The 27,181-nt window shown below is 52.1% G+C and overlaps 1 protein-coding gene across 4 annotated transcripts in view; it reads right to left on the bottom strand.

The window, feature by feature from the left end:
- Positions 1-247: 247 nt before the first annotated feature.
- Positions 248-27,181, bottom strand: part of NEURL1 (neuralized E3 ubiquitin protein ligase 1) — a 94,659-nt gene continuing 67,725 nt past the window's right edge. For all 4 annotated transcript variants that reach the window (XM_032281511.1, XM_032281513.1, XM_032281514.1 and 1 more), the window contains exons 2-6: positions 21,179-21,420; positions 20,448-20,769; positions 7,315-8,004; positions 3,095-3,241; positions 248-2,625 (exon numbers count right to left, since the gene is read on the bottom strand). In XM_032281511.1, coding sequence (XP_032137402.1) covers positions 2,387-2,625; positions 3,095-3,241; positions 7,315-8,004; positions 20,448-20,769; positions 21,179-21,420 — 1,640 coding nt within the window. In that variant the 3' untranslated portion in view covers positions 248-2,386. The remainder of the gene's footprint in view (positions 2,626-3,094; positions 3,242-7,314; positions 8,005-20,447; positions 20,770-21,178; positions 21,421-27,181) is intronic.

Genomic DNA, 27,181 nt, shown 5'->3' with positions numbered 1-27,181 from the left:
TCAATTTACAAGACTCACTTGGCATTCTAGCCTCAAATCACGCTGTAGTCCCCCACTCCAGGGAGTCTTCCCTCATTGCCCCAGCCCACCCTGAAGCCTCAGAGGCCTGCAATTACCCCTGAGGGAAGGGCCACATCTCCTGCTGACTCCCTAGTATCCAGGACACCAGCCCGCCCCCACACGTGCACACACACGATGGCCTTCCTTCCCCCACCCCCCATGCTCCACGCACAGCACAGCCCTCAGGCTGGTACGAAATCACCTTTATTCACAATCACAGCGACCTGAGTGCACAAGGGCAGCAGCAGCCACCCCTGCACTGACAGAGGTAATGGGATGATGGTTTCCTCTCCCAAACCCTTGGCCTCTGGGATCCCTGGCTGGGAGGGCCCGCTAGCCAGCCCCCCACCTGCTTCCTCCCACAGAAGAGTTCTCCCATTGTCAGTGACTGGAGAGTAGAGACCCATAGCGGAGCGGTGGCTTCCCCATAAGCCCACTGCAAGGGCAGCACAAAGGCCCAGCCCGAGGTCCTGGTATACGACCCCACGGCAGTCCTCACTGAAGAACTCCCGAGTGTCTCACAGAAAGCCTGCTCCTCCCTCCCCAAACCACCATTTTATAGAAGTGGAAGCTGTGGCTCCAGGCAGCTATGACTTGGCCAGGGCCACACAGCTGGTCAGTGGTCACGACTAAAATGCATGCCCTGCCTGCCACACAGAGGAGCAGGCTCTGATGGATGCAAAACAAAAACAAAAAGCCATCTGAGGGGGCAGAGGGCTGGGAGGCTGGGAGAGGCCAGGGCAGGCAGAGCTGAGAGGACCAAGCTCAGAGCAGATGGGCGCTCCCTCCCCAGAACTCAGAATGAGAACCTGGAAGTGCAAGAGGCAGTCCCTGCCTGCTCATTCTCCAGGGGTGGAGAGCCTTCCCTACGAATGAGCTCCCTGCCCCGCCATGAGAAGGTCCCCCTCTCCTGTTCCTGGCCCACGCTGGGAACCCTGGCCCTCCTGAAAGTTTGATGTCCTTATGGAGGAGGGACCTCCTGGGCCACCTGATGTGCCTGAGCCAACCATGATAACCGAGCTCTGACCTGGGAGGAAGGGCGCTCTGTGGCTCTGGGTGACCACCAGCCCCAGGGCACTAAGAAGGCTCAGTCTGCCTCTGTAAATGGACACTGTTTGCCAAAAAGTCTCCCAATTTGGTACCTCCTTATGAAGTTGCAATTCTTGGTGGGCAGGCTTGGCTATGAGCTTTGTGGCTGGAGTCAGAGGAAGATATTGAGTGATGACTGCCTCAGCCGCACCCTCTCCCAGGTAGCCCACACACAAGGGCAGCTTTTCTAGGGGCCCAGGGGATAGGAACTCACCTACAAACAAACGAACAAAAACCCAAACCCACAAACCAAATAAATAAAAATAAGGAAAAAAGCTGGTCTTAGCCCAGGGAAACCACATACCCCTACCCAGGTCCTTGGCCCATCCCAGGTAATGCCACAGGCTCTGACAATCAGCCCAGGCCCTGACAGCACAAATTGTGGGGAACAAGTCAGAAAGGGTAGCTGCAAACCTGTCCTTAGAGACCCTGGCAGAAGACCAACCCTATCCCCCAGCGCATACCGAAGGGCTACCCCTGGGCAACGGCATCCAACAAGACGAGGGGGCAAAGAAGGTTACGGCCAGGCCGGGGTCCTCCCCTCTCAGCCAGGAGCCTAGAACCTGGAGCCCTCTGCAGCCTGTTCATGTGCCCATCGACTAGTGGGAGAGACATGGCGTCAGCCTGCCCAGGATGGGAGGCACCCACCAGCCTCTCACCCCCAGCTGCCATGCCCAGTGGGCAGGGAATGAGGAAAGAGAAGGCAGGCAGAGGTCAGAGGGGGACAACAGCTCCGGAGGTTGAGCAGGTTGCAGACCACTCAAGTTGGCTGAAGGAGCAAATGAGCCTAAAATCCAGTCCACACTGCACCAGCCAGGCCACATGCCCCGGCTCAGGGCTGCAGCAGCCCACAGGAAGGTCCCCGTTTTCTGATTTTCACAAAGGTGCCACACGGACTACAGCGACCTCCTAGAAACCTGTCCCAGATGGGGAAGGATTCGGGCAGGCTGAGATCCCAATTCAGCCCTCAGCATGCAGAGAAGAGCTGGATGCAGAGAAGGGAGAGACAGTGAGTGTGGCCTTGTCCCCTCCCCTCTCCATCGGTGATTTGCCTCTGCCCCTCCCTGCCTGATACCCCCCTCTCCCCAAACTTTCAAGGGCCTCAGTTTCCCATGTTTAATGGAGGAGGAAAAGTTTCCAAAATGAGGAAGAGAAGGGGCCCCACTGGCTTGTTCCTCAGCTGGGGCTGGGCGGAAGCCCGAGGAGGTGGGCGTGCGGGGTGGCCCACCGCAATGGGCTAGGAGCTGCGGTAGGTCTTGATGATGTCCTTGATGGGGCGGCGGCAGATGGGGCAGCAGGCGTGCAGAGCCTTCTTGAGGCGCAGGCCACAGGTATAGCAGAGGCACATGTGGCCACATGTGTAGATGACCGTGTCCACCGCGTGTTCATAGCAAATGGTGCACTCATCGCTCCACTGGCCCAGACCTGGGGTCACTGGTGACTCAGGCAGGCTCACTGGTGAGTTGGGGGCTGTCCCTGAGGACAAGGGGGCACCAGTCAGGAGGAGACATGGCCCAGCCCGGCGTTGGATTCATGGGAAGAGAGCCCCCGGCCTCTGGTGTCCCCTTCCACTTATCAGGATCTGCCTGTTCACCCTAACAACCCAACTGCCAGGGCACAATGGAAAAGACTGAGCTCTGAGCAGCCCCACTTCTGACCCGCTCTACCCCCAGACAAGGGGACAGAGAGGCTAGCAGGCAGTGAGAGAAAAGACGGATGAAAGAAAGGATCCAAAATCTTTTAAGGCAGGTCCCTCCTGAGCTACCCTTTGGCACTGCCCAGCTAGGGGACAGGAGGGGATGACCCCAGAAATCACCCCCAACAAGGGTTCACTGAGCCCAGCTCTGGCTCCAGCTACTCTCCACTCCCAGCCCAGACACAGAGGCTGCATCCTTGCCACAGTCCCACACCGTCCACCATGGAGCAGAGGGGCTGGCCTACTTACCACCAGCAGAGCTACCCAGAGGGCCAGAGCTGCACGTGCTGAGCAAGGGGTCAGAGAGGCGGCTGCCCAGGGCACTGGGCGAGGTTGGCGTGGAGGCGGGGGAGCAGGGGAGTGATGGGATACCCCGCTCTGCCAGGATGGTGGAGCCTGTGAAAGGGGAGGGAGGGAAGGATATGCTAGCCACCTGCCAGGGTCAAACTGGAGAAAGCTCCATCCCTCACAGTGGGTTCCCAGACCTGACCACACAGCCCAGCCACAGGGCGGAAGGCAGGATTTTGCTGCCTGGCCTCTGTTCTCACCTACAAACTAGAGGGCCACATCTTGCTTGCCTCTTGTTATACCAGCTGCTCCAAACTAGGCCCCTGCCTGGCATGTACTCCACCCCTTCCTATGCATCCTTTCTGCAAAGTTTCCTGGGCATGCAAGTTACCATCTCCCTCCCCCACAGCCTCAGCCTCCTGTTCAGAGCCCTGCGCTCTTCACCACTGTCCCCAGATATCACCCACCTTCTCTGCACGGCAGCTCTGCAAAATGCCTTCACCCTCTCCTGCCTTGTTCTGATCCTAGATTCTTTCCTTCCCTCCTTCTTTCCGTCACTTTTTTTTTTTTTTTTTTTTTTTTTTTTTTTTTTTTGAGAGGGAGTCTTGCTCTGTCGCCAGGCTGGAGTGCAATGGCACAATCTTGGCTCACTGCAATCTCTGCCTCCCGGGTTCAGGAGATTCTCCTGCCTCAGCTGCCCAAGTAGCTGGGATCACAGGCACACACCACCACACCCAGTTAATTTTTTTGTACTTTAGTAGAGACAGGGTTTCACCATGTTGGCCAGTATACTCTCGATCTCCTGACCTCGTGATCCACCCACCTCAGCCTCCGAGAGTGCTGGGATTACAGGCGTGAGCCACTGCTCCCAGCCTTCCTCTCCTTTTTAACAATCCTCCCTTCCTCTTTCCCTCCTTCCTTCTCTCCTCCCTTCAATAAATCCTTACCAAGGGCCTACGAGGTACCAGGCTCTGTGCAGACAGAAAGCTGGAGACAGCCCCCTGCCTTCAAAGAGCTGACTGTCCAGGGAGCCTTTGGGAGCTGTCCTCAAACTCCTTCCTCTGGGCCACCTTGACTCCCCCCAGACCACATTACTCCCTCAAGTACACGTGTACACACACACACGCACTACAGACACACAGCTACACAACCACAGAGCTGGGATATTATTTGTTCTGTGCCCAGGACTCCAGCTTTGTTTCTACAGTAAAACCACGAAGCTTGCTTAGAACAGGAAATCTTATTCACCTGTGACTCTCTCATAAACCCTAACATAATGCCCTGCACAAACCTAAGTGCCCAATGAGATCTTTATCAGCAGCTATTAATTCTAATTCATTTAGTGGTGTTATTAAGTCTAAGAATATTCAAAAGATGCCCGAAGGCATCTCTTCCGGTGTTGTTTTTCCAAGTTAATCATCTCCTTTCAGGAGTTCACACCTATTTACTTTTCTTGCCTTGCTGCATTGGCCAGCGTTTTCAGAACAATGTCTATAAACCATCTCTATTATATTCCTGATTTCATGAGAAATATTTCCAATGTTTCACCAATAAGTATGGAGCTGGCTGTACGTTTTGTGATACACATGTGTGAAGGAAATAACCTTCTATTGTTAGTTTACTTAGGCTAGCCACAAAGCCAAGCATTCCTCTATAAGGTTAATAATGACCCTTCATATGTTGTCACTGGTTTCTTATTCCTTTGAAGTCAGTCAGGATCTTCAAACACCAATTTGCTGCTTGAGATGCCCAATTTTCCAAACAGATCAGGAGCACTCTGTTGAATGTATATTGAATTCTGGGTGGTTCTTCTTCAACACCCACCCTGACCTATCTCCCTCTTGAAAGAGATAAATCTGGATTTTTTTTAAGCCTCCCCTTTGCTCCAGTCTAGTAAGCCTCTTTGGGCAATAGAAGCCTTACTGGAAAGCTGCTTAGCTATTATTAGATGGTGCTGAGGGAACAGAGTACCTCCTTACTCTTATGTAATTTCCTTTCTCTGAGATGTAGTATCTCCTGGTCAGTGAAATCAGCTTGACTTTTTTTTTTTTTTTCCATCCCAGCCCAATTTCTTTTTATCCATCCTGAATTCTCATCCAATCCTGATTCCTCACCCAATCCTGATTCATCTGCCTGCCTCCTTGCTGATTTTCTCTCTTTTTTCTTTCTTTTTCTGAGACAGAGTCTCACTGTTGCCCAAGCTGGAATGCAGTGGCGCCATCTCAGCTCACTGCCTGTCAGGTTCAAGTGATCCTCCTGTGACAGCCACCCAAGTACAAGTAACTGGGCTTACAGGCGTGCACCACCACACCCAGCTTTTTTTTTTTTTTTTTGCATTTTAGTAGAAATGGGGATTTGCCATGTTGGCCAGACTGGTCTTGAACTGCTGGCCTCAAGCAATCCATCTGCCTTAGCCTCCCAAAGTGCTGGGATTACAGACACGAGCCACCATGTCCTCAAACTCCTTCCTCTGGGCTGCCTTGACTCCCCCCAGTCTTTTTCATTCCTTTTTTATGTTTCACTCCATCTTTATTTGGTCTCTTTCCAGAGTTGGAGGTCCCCCGTGTTTTTTTATCTGATTTTGCATGCTCTCACAAACCAACAGCATTACATACATTAACATATGTGCATTTATTCACATGTGCCTATACCCAGTATGCCAATCTCATACAGTACCTCATGCTCATTCATCTACACACATTATCTCATCTATCTACTTCCTGGGCTGAGGTCTAGGCTAGAGGCTGTGAAGCCCAGGGGTCTCCAAACTTGGGTAAGCATATTTGCTAAAGAAAAAAAATTCAGATGTCCAGAACCTGTCCAAGATTTACAGAATTAAAATCTCTGAAGGTGGGATCCACGAATCTGCACTTTTTTTTTTTTTTTTTTCTTTTTTGAGATAGAGTTTAGCTCTTGTTGCCCTGGCTGGAGTGCACTGGCATCATCTTGGCTCACTTTGCAACCTCCATCACTTGGGTTCAAGAAATTCTCCTGCTTCAGCCTCCCAAGTAACTGGGATTACAGGCACGCACCACCACACCCAGCTAATTTTTGTATTTTTAGCAGAGACAGGGTTTCACCATGTTGGCCAGGCCAGTCTCAAACTCCTGACCTCGGGTGATCTACCTTTAATAGGTCCACCAGGTAAGTCTAAAGAAACCCAGCTGAATCTGCACTTTAACAGGTCCTCCACGTGAGTCTAATGAAACCCAGCTAATCTTCACTTTAATAGGTCCTCCAGGTGAGTCTAATGAAACCCAGCTAATCTTCACTTTAATAGGTCCTCCAGGTGAGTCTAATGAAACCCAGCTAATCTGCACTTTAACAGGTCCTCCAGGTGAGTCTAATGAAACTATCTCAATCTCACAGAGCTGGTTCACAGACCAGCACTTTGAAAGCATGAACACCTGCTCACTCTGGGGTACACAAGTACCAAGAGACACTTTGTGAAAAGATTTCTGGTCAAATTAGTTTGGAAAAACTGTACACCAAAACCGCCATCACCCTCTCCTTAATCACACGGCATATTAAAGGCTCTGACAAGTCTTGCAATAAAGAATCTTCCTCCCTTCTTTTCTTAATTCAGTGCACAACCCCCAGGCCTTTCAAACCCTGTGTCCTCCAGAAAAGGCAGGCCCAGAACTCTGCAACCCCACTTCCCCCAAGGCTGCCCACTCAGGGATTCCCCAGAGTCCCCCAACTAGACACCACCCTGCACCACCTTACTACTGACATTCCAGCCTCTTTTTCTCATCTGGACTCACAAACTTCCTTAAAGATGGGGACCTTTATTTCCATTTTGGAGAAATGGTAGCCAAGACTCAAAAAAGTTAACTGCTGGGGGAAACCTTTTTTCCTCTCATTTTTCAGCGGTCACTGGGTTGTGTGCTTCTGGACTGTTTATGTGTCTGTGGGACTATGGGTCGATCCGATTCTGGCCATCAAACTCAATAATCCGCGCTTCCCCCCACCTCCCCGCCCAAGGTGAGTCTCCCAGGTGACATTTGAGGGTTACTGACTAGATGACCGAGTCCCGCCCAGAACTCCCCTTAGGTGTCCGTGATTCCTTAGCAACACCATCATAAGCCTGGGGGGAAAGGGAGCTCACCCACTGTCCCCTACCCGGAATCGTCCCCCCATCCAAGAAAGGCACACGCCCAGGCGCGGCTGCGGGCACTCACCGAGGATGCGGATCTGCGTGATGGCCCCGTGCAGGCCAAAGAGCATCCAGAGCGGCTGCGAGGCGTCCACGCACAGCTGCATGCCGGCGGCCAAGCCGTTGTGGCTGAGGTGCAGCTCGCCGTCGGCGTTGACCACCAGGCCCAGGATGTCGCCGCTGTGCAGGGGCCCGGGCACGCGGCACACGGCCCAGAACTCCTTGCGGTCCACCAGGGCCTCGGGGCTGAAGGGCAGGTCCGCCGGCCGCAGCGTGCCGGGGTCGCACGTGGTGACGCCGAACGACAGCGCGCCGGGCCGCGCGCTGCCCGAGCGCGTGACCTTGACGAAGATGGTCTCGGCCACGCGCACGGGCCGGCTGGTGAAGACGAGCGCGCGCTCGTCGCGCCCGTGCTCCACGCGCGCCACCGTCTGCTCGTCGAGGATGCGGACGTGCGCGCCGGCGCGCAGGGCGTGGAGGCGCAGGTCGCCGTCGAGCTGCGCGGGTAGTGCGCGGCTGTGCTGCGAGTTGAGCGAGTTCTGCGGGATGGGACAGCCGGCGGCAGGCGTGGCCTCGTCGCCGTCGGCGACCGGCACGTTGAGGTCGCACAGGCTCACCGAAAGGCGCGCGTCGTCCGCCTCGCGCCGCAACGACGGCCGCCGCAGGGCGGTGAAGGAGCGCGGCCGCAGGCAGTCCGGGAGCACCAGCTCGCTGTCTGCACGGGAGACACGGGGCGGCGTCACGCAAGGATCCCGGGCAGTGGCGCCTGCGCGCCCCGCTGCCCCGACTCTCCGCGCGCACCTGCGCACCGTTACAATTTCGGATGGCTAATGGAGTACACGATGCTCGTGACTTACATTAGCAAGCACAGTCAAGGAACGGCTCGTGCGGGACATCTAACTGTTTAAACAGAGGAATTGGTGGGGGAAGCACCGAAACTTAAAACATGTGGGTACTTCCAACTTGCTTTATGCATAGGTGTATACTCCTCTTCTACAGTAAACGTGTATTGCTTATAATTTAAATTTTCAAAAATTTAACTCCTGGGCTCCCTTCGTCTAATGCCTACCACCGAGCACTCCGTTGACAAATAGTAACCGTCTGTCGAGTGCACTGATGAAGGCCTAACACCCCACCTCCGCAAACACACACACTCACACCCCCTCTGTTTAAATTGTCTCATCTAACCTTAGCAATCACCGTTTAAGGCTACCATTGCCACGTTAGGACACAGGCTGGGAGAAGTACATCTATCCAAGATATCCTTTTGAAAGTGGCTTAACAGGGAATCAAACTCGTTCTTTTTTAAAACATACACGTTATAGAAAATACGAAACGGTATTTTGTAGAAAATTCAGTTCAGCAAAAAGAAAAAATAATCGCCTGTAAGCCCACCACCCAGAGAGAAAAGCATTTTTAATATTTGGATGTATGACCTTTCAGCCTTTTTAAAGGTGGTATTTTTGGATAATTTTGTTGTTTTTGAGACAGGGTCTTGCTGTGTGGCCCAGGCTGGAGTGCAGTGGTGATCTCTCAGCTCACTGCAACCTCTGCCTCCCAGGTTCAAGCCATCCTCTCAGCTCAGCCTCCCAAGTAGCTGGGATGCACCACGACACCCAGCTAATTTTTGTATTTTTTTTTTTTCTGGTAGAGATGGGATTTCTCCATGTTGCCCAGCTAATCTCCATCGCCTAGGCTCAAGCGATCCTCCTGCCTCAGCCTCCCAAAGTGCTATGATTAGTGGTGTGAGCCACCATACCCAGTTGGTTCCTTTTTTAATGCAAAAATTGTGTCATGCCATATACACATCACACATGACCTGTTTTTAACCTTTTATATGTAATACATCACTTTGAAAATGTAATTATGACATTGACCCATCTCCCCAAAAAAATGCACATTCTCACTAAATTCTGTGGAAAATTTCTCAGCATGCATGAACTACATGAAGCCATCCATGGGCATGGACTCCAGGCTAAGAACGTGGTAGCTTTTTTCACTTGCTATATCCTGAACACCTTTCCATGCCAATAACTGTTTCCAATACCATATTCTTCTAATGGCTGTGTTATGTTCTGCTTTATGGAGTCCTATAACTTACACTAAAAGTAATCACTGTGTTTCATGAATTACCCCTGCAATTCATCCTTACAGCAGTCCGTAGAAGTGCTCCCGTTTTACAGATAAAGCTTAGAGGTGTTATGACAGCCACCAAGTGGCAGATCCAGGATTGAGAAAAGGTCTAACTCCCAATGCCACATTCTTCACTTCCAGACCCTCCTTGTTTTTTGAAGCCCTTCTGTGTGAGTCAGTCTCTCCAAATTTGGCTGGTGCCATGATAAGCCACACCATCCCTTCCTTCCAGCCTTCTCTCAACCTCTCCAAGGGAGAATCTGTGCTTTCTCTTCAGGAACGGGGTTAAGGATGGCTGGGGTTCTCAGGTATGATAGCAAAGCTTGGGGGATTGGTCTGGTAGGGACAGCAGACGCCAGAATTCAGCTCCAGCTAAACATAGACATGGTCGCTAAACCTCCCTCTTTTCTTTTGCCCTTTCGCTGCCCCTTCCAGGAACTGTGTTGTCTGGCCCCCAGAAGGCTCTGGGTGTGGGCCCTTCCCTTCAAGTCTCCTGAAGCTCTGGAGAAGCCTCCTGGGGCCTGGCTGATTGGGGTTTCCAGGAATCACGTTAGCGAGGAGGAGGGAGCTGGCCAGAAAATGTGATTATTCCAGGGAATTGACTCTGTGACAGTGCTGGTGCAGAGAGGCTGGGGGGCTGCAGAGGCAGAGTCCAGGAAAGCCTGTGCAGAGGGGAGGTGGGAGAGACAAATGGTGCAGAGCTGGGGAAGGCCTGTGGGCCAGTCTGGACCCTGGGGAATGGTCCCTGCTCCCTCACCCCTCCGGGAGTCCAGGGACTGGCCCTTGGGAACTCCAGAGGGTGGAAGACAGAGGGGAAGGGGCAGTAACAGTAGGGAGAAGAGGAATCAAGTCACTCAGAGATACCCAGCCAGAGCCTCCAGGAACACAATTGTCACAGGGCCCCACACAATCAGTCCAGAGCTCCTGGCACTAGGCAGACCCTCAGAACAGAGCTCTGAATGGAGCTGGATGCAAGCTATCCTGGTCTCTCTGCCCTTGCAGGAGTCCTCATCTACTTACACATGCATACTACCAGGTGCTCACTAACTCCCAGCCAACCTGTTCCACTGTGGAGTTCATCTGTCTTTAAGAGTACTCCCTTCTCTCAAACCAAAATGTATCTTCCTATATCTAACCCACTACCTCCTGGGCTGCCTATCAGCCCAGTACTGAAGACAATTCTCAGGGAATTCTCAGACTCCCCACATACCTTCCAACCTCTTAGACAATTAACAGAACCAAACTCAGTACTCTAGATGTGCACCAACTGGCTCAAGGCACAGTGTGGCCATCACCTCCCTTGGTATGTATGCTATACTTCTAATAATGCAACCTAAAAGTACATTAGGTTTTTTTCCGTAACCAACACTCCTATACTAGTAGGCAGGACAGGAGCACAGTTAAGTGCAATGAATTTGAAGTCGTCAGCCTAGGGTTAAACCCTGGCTCTGCTATTTCCTGTATGACAAGGCTATATGGCTGGAAAAATAGCTGAACTTCTTGAGGCCTCTTTGGCAGTGAAATCAACATCTACTGATTTACATAAAATCTGTATCTAATAATCCCCTTAAAAGAGAAGCTGTGAGGATGAAAAGGAGTCAGGTACACAAGGCACCTAATAGGAGACCCAGCATAGTCATTAGGTTAATATGAGCCATTGTTATTGGCATGCGAAATGCCACATGATTCAGAAGAAAGTGCATGGGCTTTAGGGTGATCCAGGTCTGGATCAGGCCTGGGTTTAAATGTCTGACTCTGCACTTGGCTGGCCGGGTAAGCAACCTTCATTCCAGCCTCAAATTGTCTGAGGACAGGTGGACCTGACTTTTAGTTGAGACTGTGCTCAACCCAAGCAAATACTAATATCTGAAGCGATCAGGTAGCTTCTGGGTGCTGGGAGTGGTCCCACTTTACCTCTGATCTTTCCAACAACAACTCAAGGCAGGCATTATTACCGCTGTTCTCTAGGTGAGCAATTTGAACCTGAATGCAGGACTCCACATGAGTCATGATGGGCACCCAGGAAATATTCAGTGAATGAAATCACTGAAGTCCAAGAAACAGCAGCTAAAACACAGAGGTGAGAGGATAAGGAAGAGAGGAAGGAGAAACAGCAGAGGATGTACAAAGAGAAGAAGAGGGTAGAAAGAAGATCCCTTTAGCCTTGCTTGGAATCTTGCTAGTTGGGAGGGGAGGGATGGAAGCCGCTGGGAAACAGCTAAAAACAGAACAGTGCCCAGCCCAAGTCTGTCTTCTCTCCCCCTCCAACCCTCAGGGTCAGGAGCAGCTGCAGGCAGCCAGCGGCTCCAAAATAACCATCCCATCAGTGAGCCCAGCTGTGTTGAGGCCCTGAAATAGATGAAACTTGAGACACAGGCGCTGGTCAGAGTACCCTCCGCAGAAGGGACTGCAAAGGTCACAGTTGAGTGAACCGATTCCAAGTCAGGGCACTGTCTGGGACCCCCAAGCCATGGGAGAACACCATGGGACCAACCTCAGCCCAGGGCTGCACCACTTGATGGGTAGGGCTTAGAAAAACCAGATGGGCAACCTGTCACCCCAAGCCATAGGGTAGCCCCACATTCGGAAGCAACAAGTTACATAATCGGTGCCAGGACACGCAACCACCCGCTTTGGAGGACACAGACAGCACAAGGCCATGAGGAGAAGCCACTAAGCTGACTCCCCTTGCATGTCCCATCATTCAGGAAACAACCTGTCAGTCTTCAGCTCTCGCCTGCTCTGGTGCCCAGCAGTGGCTCTACAGACACTCTGGGCTAGAGCAGAAATAAGCAGGCCCTGCCACGACAGGGAGGTCCGGGGCATGTGTTTCCTCTCCTCTAGGTGGTGCTGGGGGCCCTACTCACTGACCTACTGTGTGCCCAGCCCTGGGCAGGGGGTCTGGGAGAGAGAGGAGCCAGGACCTGGGCCCTGGTAGCCAAGAGCCAGTGAAAGGGGCAATGCTTAAAGATTTTTTTTTTTTTTTTTTTTTTGAGACAGAGTCTCATTCTGTCACCCAGGCTGGAGTGCAGTAGCACAATCTCGGCTCACTGCATCCTCCGCCTCCTGGGTTCAAGCGAGTTTCATGCCTTAGCCTCCCAAATAGCTGGGACCAGGTATATATCACCACGCCTGGCTAATTTTTGTATTTTTTTGTAGAGACAGCGTTTCAGTATGTTGCCCAGACTGGTTTTGAACTCCTCAGCTCAAGTGCTCTGCTGGCCTTGGCCTCCCAAAGTATTGAGATGACAGACGTGAGCCACCACACCTGCCCGGAAGAGCCAGGAAAATGTTTGCATACAATTTACATACCAGACTCTCAGCATCTAGGATTAGACAGGACCTTAGAGGAACTAAGGAACTAGGAAATCCATTTATCCCTGTCAATCTCTCGGCCTGGCTAGAGGCTAGAATGCCCTGCGGTCAGGAAGTTTACCGCCTCCCAAGGCTACCTATCCCCCACCTTGGAATAATTATGACTTAGAAAAACTCTCCTGGTGGGAATCCATATGTGTCCCAGATACCCTCCCTGGGGCTCTCTCTGAGTCTTCTCTGCTTTACAATAAATATCCCCTTCAGGATCAAGATCCCCAACTAAGGCCAAAGTCCCCTTCCTGTTTCAGAATGGGTTAGGGAAGGTATTCTGGATGACACAGGAGTTGACCTGGGCTGGAGGACAGGAAAGTTTCAGTTGACAGAAGGGAGAGGTTTCCAGGTGAGAAAACTGTTAGCAAACACCTAGTGAAGAGCAGGAGTGGGAGGGAGAGGGGACAGACTGAGGCGGGCCCCAGGGCCAGCTGTCGCCCAGAAAGCCATCGGCCCTGCCATACACTGCCAGCAGTGCAGGGTAACCAAGGCAGGACCTGGGCATGGGGACCTCAGGGCAGGCCTCTGTTGAGGCAGAGCTTGCTGTCAGCCTGAGAGTCTTATTTGTTGATGTTCTCACATCCGGAGCACGGGCTGATCTGTAACCGCGGGTCAGGCTGCAGCCGCCCGGCCTGCTGGCGGGTATCTGCTGGCCCCTGTTTGGGAGGCGCTGCCTGTCCTTTACTGTCTCCATAAACATCCTCCTGCTGGTCTGCATCTGGCACGGGGCATGGGAGGGAGGAGGGGAGGGCGGGTGCCTGGCTTGGACAGGCAAGGGGGTTCTACACTCCTCCCAGCACCCACCTCCACCCCCTCCCTTTAAACCCAACCACGAGAAATTTAGGAGAAACAAACATGCTTTCTGGGGCTCACAGAGGGAAGGGCAGAACATCCTAGAATCACTCACAGTCACAGACTTTAAGATTCAGAGAATCTTCGAGCCACGGGATCTCATAGATTTATGGAATCATCTGGTCTAGTGGGTCTCAAACTTTTTTTAAAAAGCAATGGGATCCTTTTGTCCAACAGAACCCAAAGCTCTGACTGAAGTCTAGGGGATGGGCACAGCACCTGTCCCCTCACCCGCTCTCTGCCCTTCTCTGCAGCCTCCAAGGCACCTCTGTGGAACCCCAGTGCTCTGAGGAACCCAGCTGGAGAAGCACAGATCTTGTTCCAATTTTAACTGCATGGTTTTCCAATACAGGGACTTGGGTTCAAGGCTCCCTCTTCCAGTTGGAGAGCTGATTTGAGGGGTTGGCTTTTTTTGACAGGAGCGGACAGTGTTTTTAAATTAGTTATTCCTTTTTATCCTAAAGACAAAAGCCCTTCACATTTGTGTAAATGCGTTTCCACATCTGTAAGGTAAGTGGGGCATGTTTAATTATGCCCAAATAATAGATGAGGAGGCTGAAGCACAGAGAAGCTGAGAGCTGCCCAGAGCTAGTGAGTGGCCAGGTCAAGTCCTGATTCAGTCAGTCTCCTGCATCTGAAATGATGGCTTTGTCCCCAATACTGCAAGGCCCAGCTCCTCCCTCCACATACAACCTACCTCGAGCCCCACCACTCTCTCCAAGGCCCCCAGTACAATCTCTTAGGCCCAAGAGATACTAGGGGCAAACATGAGATTGCCATTTCTGTAAGTTAAAAATAATCCAATGCTGGCCATTACATGTGATTCAACTTTATATATATCCATTGTGGTAGAAAACTAGAGTGCACAAGGAACAACCAAACCAGATGAAGCCCTCGGGAGCCTCCGGGGAACTACAAGGCAGGCAGACCCACCTTCCCCGCCGAAGCTGGCATACTGGGCACCGCACTGCCCATCTTCCTTGTACCAGCACTGCTGAGCCCCTACTGGCCTATCTGTGCCCAACATGTGCAGCTGATTGATGCCTTGGGCTCCTGTAAGCTCGATTCTGGAAGGCACAGGACCACAGTCCCTGCTCTTGTCAGGTATCCAGACTTAATAGGGAAATCAGATGGACTCACATCTATAGAAGCTGGAAGGTAATATAGCCTAAGCTCCTGGATTCAAATCCCAGCTCCACCAACTGCCGGCTGTGTGACCTCGGGCAAGTTATCAGACCTCTCTGAGTCTCTGTTCCTTGTCTTCAAAATGGGCACCATAATACCTTCCTTTGTATACAAAGAGGATACGTGCTGTCTCCTTAAAGAGCAGGACAATATGTGACTGAAAGCTGCTTCTACCACTTAGGTCTCCATGTGCTTCCACTGCTCAGGAGGAAGAGGGTCATTTTGAATGGCGGAGGTCTGGGAAAGCCTCCTGGTGAAGCGGAGGCTTTGGTGTGGGGCGCTGATATAACTGGCAAAATTTGGGGTGAGCATAAAGGAAGTGCCAGAGAGCCTGTGAATCAGAAGGAAAAGCAGGACTTTTTCTTAATCAAAAAGAAATGAAAATCATCAGAAGAAAGAAGAAATCATGCTCGGCAGCCTCAACTATTTCCCCCAGTTCAAGAGCTGGCTCAGGCTCCTTAAACTAATATTTGCCTCTTTGCCCCTGGCAGTGACAGCTGAGGGTAAATATTGGTTTATCCTGGGAAGCGGAAGCCCCAGATGGCAATGTGGTCCTGGGCTGGGGATCACTCACTCCCAGCTAGGTGTGCCGCCTAGCTGAGGCACACCGTAGATAGGGGACTTGACCCAGGCCCTATAACCCACCCAGCAGCCCGTGACCCTCGGAAGCCCACCCTGAGAGTCTCTCCTCAGTAGGCAGGCGTGGGTCTTTTACCAAGACCTGGGAAGCTGTGCATGGTGAGGGATGGAACAGAATGCCATAAGCCCTCAGGAGCCCCCACCTCATCCCCTCCTAGAACCCTCCAGGGCCCAGCCCCACCAATTTAGATGTGTTGATAACCTCCTCCCTCTGACCTTACCCCCAGGTCAGCCTGAGAGATCTGGGTTCCAGGCCTGGCCTGGCTGATGAGCAGCTGGGAGAGTTTGTGCAGGCCCCTCCCCATCTCTGGGTCTCATACTTCTCCACTGTCAACCAGCCAGTCCCGCTTACTGAACATCCTGATAGCACAGAAGCTGCTGGAAGCTTTGGACTCTCATGGCTCTCTCCCCTGTGATGTATACATATACTCACACCCGTGCACACCCCTCACCTCCAGAAGTCACCCACTACCTTTCCACTTCATTCCTTCCCCTCCCGGATCTGCTCCCCTTCCGGCTGCCAATTCCCCACCTCTGTGCCTGTGGACACCCCTCCATCTGAGCTAAATTGTTCCTCAACCAATCCATTCTTTTCACCTTGCTTGGTTCCTTAAAACTTGTCTCCTACAGGAAGTCCTCCTGGATTACTTTCCAGCTGCACTCCCCTCCCACATATGCACACAGTTTTACTCTTCAGCTCACACCTGGTTGCATAACTGAACTTGGACCGCCTTGCATCAGTTATACGATCCCCAGGGAAAACACTATTCCAGGAGAGTGGCTGGGTTTTCGATTCTTCTGTCTCCCACCTGTCCTCACATAGTGCCTAGGCTGTGGTGGACACTAAGGGATGCTCTGGAGCACCCCATAAGTGGGCTCTTGGCCTAGCAGCCTCTTGCCGGGACTCACAGCGCTCTTCCTGAATCGACATTTCTGAGAGGATCAAGGAGACCTTGAGACACAGGGATAGCAGCTTCTTTCTCCATGTATTAATCACCCCATAAAAACCTGTGTTTATTTAGTTGCTGGCGAGTCCTTCTCCCTGGAGGTCGGAAGCTGTTATTCTTGGAGATACTAGCCTGGGCTTAGGCCAGGGTGCCCCAAAGAGAGAGGTGATCTGCTGAACTCCAGCGTAACGGGGAGGAGAGCCTGCTGGGGCTGTAGCATGGGCACCATTGTGGGCTTGGATTCTGGTCAGGGCAGGGAGGACCATCTGCCGGCGAGACACTAGCCCTTGCCTCTACTCTGTCTGGGGACACAACTCATCCACCCATGACCTGCCTTTCATACCTACTCTGTGCCAGCTACCCTGGGAAGCTTCTGGTCTAAGGAACAAACACAGAGCAGTTGCGGTTGGGAGGGCTTTGACCACAGGTTCCAGAGTGGACAGGGACAGGCCTGGCAGAAAATCCCCGAAGATCAGACATTGGTTTGGGGGACAATCACCCAAGGAAAGACTGACCCAGCCTCAGAGCCACCAAGACAGACAGCGACCTTCTTCAGAGGAGAGACAGCAGAAGGGAGAAGAACACCAAGGCCAGGGAAAGCAAGAAGTACAAGAGGATCTAGGTGGAGGGAGCGAGAACAGCCCAGAAAGATACAGATGCAGTGAAGGGGCAGGCAATGGAGAGAGGGAGGGGCGGGAAGTGGGGCAGAGAGGAAGAGGAGGCAGGGAAGGAGGCTGACCCTGAGGCTGCCTGGGGTAGAGGGGAGTATCTCAGAGGACGGGTGCAGAACAAAGGTGGAGAGATCATGCCCACCTCAGGAGATCTCTGGATGAATCTCTGTGTGTCTCTGTCTCTTTACCAGAAAAAAAAAAAAAAAATCAGGAAGAATAAAATGAAGGGATATCTTAATCTGCCAATCGAAATTTAGGGGCCATAATCAGTGTTTGAAAATACCCAGGGATTATGGTGATTTACGGCTGGGACAGAATCAACTGGGCCTCAGCCTTATCGGGTATGCAGAGAGGAGCCTGTCGGGACCTCCAAATGCAACTGAAAACACTGCATGTGAACCCATTTATAGTCACAGGGGATGGGGCTGGAAGGTCAGGCCACCTGGGCTCTGGCCCAGGGTGGGCCTTTCAGATTTTTCTCCACGCCCTCCTCAGCCCCTGAAGGTGGGACGCCCCATGCCACCTGGCATGTTCCACTTCATTCCCATGTGCCAGGACCCTCCTGGAACTTGCAGGCCCAGCCCAAGCCTTCTCTTCCAAGAAGCCCTCCTGGCCTCCATCCTCCCCCACTGACCTCAGCCTCCTCCGACTTCCTGCCTCCTTTTATGTTTAAGCCAGCTGGAGGGTAATGGGAAAGGCATTGCTTTTGGCATCAGAACACCCAGTTCAAGTCCCGGCTCTGCCACATCCCTACATGGGCAAGCCAGGCCTTGCGTGGGCCTCAGTTATCTCCCTGCCAGATGGGGATAAAAAACACTCCCTGTGGGGCCTGCTTTGGAGGGGTTAAATGAGATAACTGGATAGAAACCATCTCGGCAGATGGAAGGGCTCCCATGATCACAGCAGTTAGCAATTTACTGGCTACTCTTGGGTTGGAGTGCTGGCATTGTCTGGAGTGTTTGCTTCATCTTCCTAACTTCCCCCTGAGCCTGGGCTGTCTGTGGGCAGGGCTGGGTCTACCTCGGCCCCACCTATCTGCCCTTTTCTTCATCTAACAAGGCATCCATCCTCCTATTCGTCCCCCCACTACTCTCCCCTACCCACCTCCGCATCCTCTGCAGGTCAGGCAGAAGCCTCCACCCTGGAGAGCTGCCCAACTGGATGAGATGTGGATTCCTCCCAGTGTTGCAGGGAAGAGGACCAAGGCTCTACCAATGCTCAGAACTGAGAGAAGCACCAGCACCACTTAGTGGCACACAGGATGGAGAAGAGAATTCCAAGCAGGAGGGCTTCAAGGAGGAGAGGGCTTTGGGGCTGGCCTTGAAGCCAGAGTGGGGACTGTAAGGAAGGGCACTTTTTGCTTAGCGAAAAGCAAGAATGTTGCCCCACTGTCTTCACCTGCCCACCCCTCAACAAGACTGTGGCTTCCTCAGGAGCAGAGACATTCTTTGTCTTCCACCATGCGGTTGAGTCCTGGGCTAAGTCAGAGCCTTCAAAACCATTATACAGATGGGAAGACTGAGGCTCAGGCAGAAGTGGTCAGGTTAGAGCTTAAACTCAAGCTCTGGGACTCCCGTGCCTTGAAGTCTGGGGCCCTGAGGACATGAGAGCAACACCGAGGCATTCGCTCTAGCCTGAGTTAACAACTGCCCTCCCTAGCATGGGTGGGAACGAATGACAGCCACTGACTCCCTACTGTGCATCAGCTGCTCCTCAAGTCAGCTTTTGAGCCTCCAAAGAACCCTGAGAAAGCATTTAGCCCCACTTTACAGATGCAGAAACTGAGGCCCCACCCCTAGTACAGCAAAAGGCTAGGCTCTGCCAGTCTGTGTAGCCCAGGGGCAAGAGCACGGCCCTTTCTGCCCCCAGCTGCAGGTACACCCATTTCACAGAGAAAACGCAAAGCACCTGGGCTCCCTTCCGCAGTTGCTGAGACCCAGAACAGCCCAGTTCCAGGCTCTTAACTTGTCGTTGTGAATGTAGAAACACTTTTATTGAGTCAAAAAACAGAAAGTTCCCAAACTACCAGCTAATAAAAACAGCTTCCTGGTGTTCCGAATGCAACAAACAGAAAGGCTTCTGACTCATTTCTTTGTTTTTACCATCACTGACTTTTTGCTCAAATAAAGGTGTTGTGGAAAGAAGACCTTCACTGTTTCTAAACTCTGAAGTCAGAAAGGAAAAAAAAAAAGTTTTTCAACCACCTTTATGGCCTCTTTCTCTGCAGGGAGAGGCGGGTAGAGATGGGGGATGGAAGGAATAAGTGTCACTCGAGTGTATACTTGGTACTGGGGACTGTGCTGGGCACTTTACTCACAGCCTCCGTGACGGAATTTAATCTTCCCACCAACCCATTTCACAGACAAGGAGGCTGAGGCTTGTGTAGCCTTTGCCTGGAGACAAAACCAGTTTGCCAATGGCCTGATTTGTAGCCAGATCTACGTGTGCCCATGTGCACCTGAGGGCCCATGCACAAGGAGAGCCAGGTGGGAAGGAGCCTGGTCTGGGAGTCAGGTTATCTGAGTTCTAATCCCACCTTAACCACCAACTCACTGTGTGACCCAAGGAAGTCAGAGATTCTCCTGTCCGCTCCCAGTCCCGGCATGTGTGCCGTAGCAGGGAAGCTGGCTCCTGAGCGTGCCAGGATGCCTCCTGAGGCTCCTCCTCCTCGGTCTCTCACTGTCCTGAAAGAGCCTAACTTACACTGGGGACCCAGGAGCAGCCAAGAGTCTTAGCTCCCCCAGTGCCTTCTGCCCCCAAATCCCACCCTTTCATCCAACATCCCTGGAAAAAGCACTAGGTGGGCTTGGAACCCAGCCTCCTGGGAGGTTGCAGAGCCCAGGGGCTGAGAGCTGGCTTTGGAGCTGGACCAGACTCAGGGCTGGCTCTACCCCTCCGGGGCCGGGGCACCTGAGACCATGATGCAACCTCCCTGGACGTGAGTTTCTACCCAATCGAGGGATCTCCCTCCCAGGGTTGCTGTAAGAACAGGCAAGAATGAAGTGCCTTGCACATAGTAAGTGCTCTGTGAACTGTGGTTGTGTTGTAACGATTAATTTAATTACTTCTGGAGTGATGGTCTTTGAGGCCGCCACTTATGACTGTGACGGGTGCACACTGCCCAAAGCACCACCTGAGATGCTACAGAGAGCAGAAATCACACCCAGGTTCCCCTGTAAAGCCTCAGGCCTGGAGGAAAGGTGCTCTCTGCAGTTCACACCAAGGCTCCCAGGGTTGCCCCTGTTCCCCTTAGCGCCATCAGGGAGGGCTCCCTACGCCTGATGGGGTTGAACAGTGTCAGGCTGCAGTGCCCAGAGGCTGAGGGGTGTCCCCTGCACCAAGGGGCCAGAGGGGCAGGCACTCACCAAGCAGCTGGACGCCCCGCGTGAGGCCGTAGACATCTACCAGGGCCCAGAGCGGGTCGGCCGTGCGGACCCCGCTGAAGAACAGCATGACAGCTGAGTCGTTGATGCGGTGGAAGACGCGGCCCTTCTTGTCCACCCAGAACGCGATGATGTTGCCCTCATCGGCAAACTCCTCGGGTAGTGCCTTGGCCCAGAAGCCACTCTGGGACACCAGGTCGGGGCAGGCGTACTTGGGCAGCGAGTCAGGGTGGATGCGGGACGGGTCCTTGCTGGTGAAGCCCAGCCGCAGCGCCCCACTCCAGCAGCACTGCTTCTTGGTGATCTGGGTGGCAGGGGATGGCCTCAGCCTACCCTCTCCCACTTGGTCAGTCGGACCAAGGGCAGCCCCCCTTGGGTGGGCTCCTTGGAGTGTCCCACGGCAGCCTGCCCAGCATTCCAGCACCATTCCCTCCCCGAAGCCCTCCCGGCTGGGAAGACAGCAAGGGGTTCCCGTGGCCACCGCCCTCCCGGTTCCTTCCCTGTCACACAGGGAGGTTGAGAAAGGCATAAGAAAGAAGGAAGAGGGGCAACAGAGAGGAAAGGCGAGGGCAGGGTGTGGCGGTGAGGGTGGCAACAGGCAGTGGCTGAGGGACAGAGTCCAGAGGCCCGGGAGTTGCAGTGAGGGAAGCAGGAAGCGTGAGGGGGTGGGTGTGGGGGGCAGGGACGGGGGCGGAGTGGGGAGGCAGGCCCACCTTCAGCCTGACTTGCTCGTAGATGAGGACTGGGCGGTTGCTGAAGGTGATGGCGTTGCAGAAGCTGGCCTGCCTCTTGACGGCCTTGTGGCTGAGGTCCATAACAATCTGGGAGCCCTTGGTGTGTGGGTGGAAGAGCAGCGGTGTGGCTGGGAGCCCCCCACCTGGCAGCACCGGTGGGCAGTGCTTCTGCTTGTGGTGGCATCGGTGAGAGGTGACAGGGAAGGGGCCTCCGATGGAGTCTGCAAAGGAACAGGCCACAGTGTCAGAGAACTTGACGGGTCCAAGAGCCAGACCAGGGTCCCCTAGGGAAGGGCAGAGGCTGGGCATAAACAGAAGTTACCCGGAGCCCAGTACTTCCACCACTGCCGCCACCCCTTGCCACCATCCTTCTGCCACCATCTCTCACCATCTCCCGCTCCACCATCCCCACCATGCTCTATTGGTTCACTATCCACCACCTCTCCCCTCTACCTTCCCCATCACCTCCCACCTCCACCCTCTCCCACCTCCTCTCCCCACTGGTATTACCACCACCCTCTGCCTTTCACCACCTGCCATGGTAGCACAGCACCTTTACCACTGCCCTCCACCACCACTCACTGGCACTCCACCATCCTTGGTTTGTTCATTTATTTTACTCAATAAATATTTATGACATGTCTGCTGAATGCCAAGCTCTGTCCTGAGCACTGGAGACACAGACGTGAAACATGCACGGATCCTGTCCTCAGGGCCATCACTAACTGGCTCTGTAACCTTGGGGAAGACAACGCTTCCCTCTCTGGCACAACGGGTGGCCTCTACTCTGTGGCTCCAAGACAAGTCTCAGCAGCACAGGCAGCATTAATTAAAACACAGCCTCAGGGTCTAGGGGCTCAGGTGGAGCCCCCAAGATCCATGCCCTGTCCTTCAGGAAGCGGAGCCCGCCCATTCTGTCATCTTGGGGAAAGAGAGCCTTGAAGAATGGAGGAGAAGGGGGTGGAGCTGTAGAAAGCCACAAAACGTGACAGAGGCCTTCTGGGATGTTTCAAATTTTGGTCCTCCAAGGCAGGAATTTAATGATGCAAAGAGCTCGGCATTGGGCCTCCCTAGAGGAGGAGGAGGGGTTTCCGGGAAGGAGATGGAAGACGGAGAGAAGGGAGATGGCGAGGCCCGGCCCTCCACCCAGCGGTGTTGGCTTTGGTCTGCATCCCTCTGCACCACTTTGCATCTCTGCTCCTCACTTCCCCGGAGGCCCCAGACAGCAGTCTCCACAGCTCCGGGCCAGCCAGACACCCTGTGCATCAGCCGCAGGCCTCTCTGGAGCAGCTTCCTGCCTGCCAGGCTCACTAGGAGGGGGTGGCACGAGGAGGAGTTCACCTTGTCCTCACCAAGGAGACAAGACGGGAACAACTGAACAGGACGAGAGCTTTGGAGCCGTCAGGCTGTGAGGGCTGGAAATGCTCATAAGAGACCCAGACAGTCTGGAAAGGCTGCCTGGAAGAAGCTGAATGGCCTCTGAATAGTGCAGGGGAGGGTAGGCCATTTCAGGGAAGGGGACAGTTGGGGCGAAGGGCAGAGAGTGGCACTGGCTACAGGTACCCTGCCTAGAAAAGATGCCCACTGCGCTCAGGCCAGCCTCAGACGCAGCTTGACTCTTGGTTTCATAGAATATGTGCTGGTGAAAGGCAACATCACACATTGTTGAGGTTCACATCCACAGGTAGAAATGGAAGCAAAAGAGAAAAATAACCCCTGCTGTGTAGGTGGCTAAACACCATGGTACATCTACACAATGGAATAGTACTCAGCAGTAAAGAGCAATGAACTACCGAAGTGAGTAACAGCATAGGTGAATTCCACAGTAATGATGTGAGTGAAATTAGCACATTAAAAACAAAGCAGGCGGAGCATGGTGGCTCAAGCCTATAATCCCAGCACTTTGGGAGGCTGAGGCGGGCAGATCATCTGAGGTCAGGAGTTCGAGACCAGCCTGGCCAACATGGAGAAAACGCGTCTCTACTAAAAATGCAAAAATTAGCCGGGTCTGTTGGCAAACGCCTATAATCCCAGCTCATCGGGAGGCTGAGGCAAGGGAATGGCTTGAACCCAGGAGATGGAGCTTGCAGTGAGCCAAGATTGCAGCACTGCACTCCGGCCTGGGGGACAAGAGCAAGACTTCATCTCAAGGAAAAAGAAAAAAAAAAAGCAGTACACGATCCATGGAGCAACTGCAGGGCCTCCTTTCCCTTCAAAATGCTTCCTCTCCTTCCATTTTTATCAAATTCTAGAAAGTGCAAATGAAGCTGTAGTAATCAAAAGCAGATAAATGGGCCAGGCAGTGAGGCAAGATCACATCACTGCACTCCAGCCTGGGCAACAGAGCAAGAAACAACAATAACAACAAACAACAACAGCAGCAGCAACAAACAACAACAGCAAACAAACAAAAAGCAGATAAGTGGATGCCTCTGATGGCGGGGTAGAGAGGCAGGATTATCAAGGAGCACAAGGGGACATTTGGCAGCGTGGCTGTGTTCCTTATCTTTTTATTTTTAGTAGATGTTTTCAATGGCCTATATGTTGCTTATCTTAATGTGGTAATGATTTCATGGGTGTACACGTATGTTAAAACTCAACAAACTGGACACTTTAAACACGTGCAGTTTAGTGTACGTCAATTACATCTCCATGAAGCAGTTTTTTAAAACCTGCTGAGCCCAGCTGCTGCTGAGAGCCTTTCCTTTGGGGTTCCCCCTCCCCAGCCTCCACTCAGAATCCATGGAGCAACTGCAGGGCCGCAATCCCTTCAAAATGCTCCCTCTCTTTCCCACCCATCCTACTAGAGGTCTGGAGCCCTGAGTAAAGGTCCAGAAAACACAAACTCTGGGCAAGGACAGTGGAGACACAAGGGGCCAGAGACCCAGACCCTGGAAGGACAATCCCCAAGGCCTCCCTTCCAGAGAGGACCCCTGTCAATCCCAGCGTGGGTAGGGGGTGGAGAGTGGGGCTGGGGCAGCATAGGCCCAGCACCCTGGCTGGCAGCAGAACAGATGGAAAAGGTGGGGTCAGGGGGACTCTGGTCCAGGGGCACCATGTGCACCCAGGCATGTGGCCTCCAAAAGACACACTCTTGGGCACACAGGTACACCTGTGAGCATGCAAAGGTAATCCCAACCCTAGGCCATTCATCCTCTCCTGTATCCCTGAGACCAGGAACTATACATGTACACGTGTACTATGACACACACGCATATTCGTATATACATGGATGTGCAAAACAATACATACAAAACACATGCCTATCACACATGGGTCATATGCATCAAATAATAGTGGTAGTCATTTGCCAAGCTCTGAACTAGGAGTTTTACATACACTTACTGTTTCACCCTTACAACAAACTTACAAAATAGGGAGAGACATTATGAACCCATTTACAGATGACAAATCTGTGCCTCAGGGAGATTAAGTGGCTTGCCCAGGATCACATAACCAGTAAGAAAGGGACCTAGGAGCCAAACCAGCAATCTGACTGCAGGGCCTTTGTTACTGACCATTAATAGGCCAGGTGAGGTGGGTCACACCTGTAATCCCAGCACTTTGAGAGGTCAAAGCAGGAGGATCACTTGAGACCCAGGACTTGGAGATCAACCTGGGCAAAAAAGCAAGACCTCATCTCTAGAAAAAATTTAAAAATCAGCTGAATGTGGTGATGCATGCCTGAACTGAGTCCCAGCAGTCCCAGCTACTCAGGAGGCTGAGGCGGGGAGGATCCTTGAGCCCAGGGGTTGAAGGCTGCAGTGAGCCATGATCATGCCACTACATTCCAGTCTGGGTAAGAGTGAGATTCTGTCTCAAAAAAATAAAAAGGCATTAATAGCCAAGAATTCATGGATTTGGTATGCTGAATAAAATTTTAAATGCAAATTAAACAATGCTCATAACCTATAAACTATGGGAAAAAAATGTTCCTTCAGGGGTGGTGTGGCTCATGCCTATAATCCCAGCACTTTGAGAGGCTGAGGCAGGTGGGTCACTTGAGATCAGGAGTTCTAAACCAGCCTGTCCAATATGGTAAAACCCCATCTCTACTAAATATATAAAAATTAGCCAGGTGTGGTGGCACATGCCTGTAACCCCAACCACTTGGGAGACTGAGGCATGAGAATTGCCTAAACTCGGGAGGCAGAGATTGCAGTGAGCCAAGATAGCACCACTGGACTCCACCTGGACAACAGAGCAAGACGCCGCCTGAAAAAAAAAAAAAAGAAAAGAAAAAAGGTTACTTTATGTACCACCTAAAACCATGTCATGTAGCTCACAGGGCAATACATGGCATTCTATTACATTATCTCCATGATACATGTATGTATGCCACCAAAACACAGAAATGTAAACCATGTCCTCAGCCCCCTACATTCCTGTTGGGATATGACACAACCTGGAAATCCAATGTTGAGAATGGTTTGGCAATTTCTCATAAAGTGAAAAACACCTAACATAGGTCCCAGCACTCAACACTTCTCGGCATTTCCCCACGAGAACTGAAAACATGTCCACACAATGACCTGTACACAAATGTACAGCAGCTTTATTCAAACAAACTAGAAACAACTCAAATGCACTTCAGCTGGTGAACAGTTAAACATGTGGCACCTCCACACAATCACTACTCCACAATAAAAAGGAACATAACCACTGATAGACACACACACAAAAAACGGCTCTCAAAAATATGCTACATGAAAGAAGCCAGATGCAAAGGACTGTACGCTGTATGATTCCAACTGTATGATATTCTGGAAAAGGCAAACTTGAGAGAGACAGAGACCAGCAGGTATCAGAGAATGAAAGCAGGAGCGAGATTTGACTATGAAGGGACATGAAGGAAGTATAAAAACTAGCCTGGACAACACCATGAGACCCCATCTCATTGTCCAAGTAAAAATAAAAATAAAAAATTAGCCAGGCATGGTGTCTCACACCTGTAATCCCAGCTACTTGGGAGGCTGAAGCGGGAAGATGGCTTGAGCCCAGGAATTTGAGGTTGATTGAGGAATGCGAATTTGAATTTGAGAGAGCTATGGTAGCACTACTGCACTTCAGCCTGGGTGACAGAGCATGATTCTATCTCTTTTTAAAAAAAGGGAAAGAAAGAATGTTCCATATCTTGAGATTGTGGTAGTGGTTACACAACGTACACATTATCAAAACTCACACAACTATACACTTGAAAAGGACGAGTTTTACTATATACACATTATACCGTAGTTTATGAGGTATAATGTGTATATAGTAAATATACACTATATTTAGAAAATATATTGTATATTTAAAGAATAACTGGCTGAGTGCAGTGGCTCATGTCTGCAATCCCAGCACTTTGGGAGGCAGAGGCAGGCTGGTCACATGAGCCCAAGAATTCAAGACCAGCCTAGGCAACATGACAAAACCCCTTCTCTACAAAAAAAAAAATACAAAAATTAGCCAGGCATGGTGGTGCACACCTGCAGTCACAACTACTCAGGTGGCTAAGGTGGGAGGATCACTTGAGCCTGGAAGGTTGCAGTGAGCCGTGATGGCACCACTGCACTCTATCCTGGGCAATAGAGCAAGACCCTGTCTCAAAAAAAATTAAATTAAAAAATAAAATCTATAATACAACTAACAAGTCACATCTTCGTTCAGATGGAGAGAAGAGAGGCTGCACTTTCTGACCACCATGGCACCCCCATCAGCTTCCCTGGGCAGTGCCTAGGATGTGGCCCTCTACCAGGAGACTCTCAATGCTTAGCTGGACCTGTCACCCTAACCTTTAAGTTTCTTCCACATCCATGAAACAGAACGGGGGTTCCCTGCCCAGGTATGGAGAGAGAGCACTTTGGTAGCTGCAAAGCCCACTCACTGACTACCGTGCCTGTCTTCTCCTGCCCACAGTGTGGGCAGGCCAACAGGACCGCCATGGAGGCCAGGCCCGCCCTGAGCAGGTGTCCTCAGCCCCTTCTCTCCATACTCAGC

Source organism: Sapajus apella, unplaced genomic scaffold, assembly GCF_009761245.1.
Source record: "Sapajus apella isolate SASKATOON/1434 unplaced genomic scaffold, GSC_monkey_1.0 scaffold13, whole genome shotgun sequence".
Classification (NCBI taxonomy): domain Eukaryota; kingdom Metazoa; phylum Chordata; class Mammalia; order Primates; family Cebidae; genus Sapajus; species Sapajus apella.
Note: the sequence above shows the minus strand (reverse complement) of the source record. Positions and strands in the feature narration are given on the sequence as shown.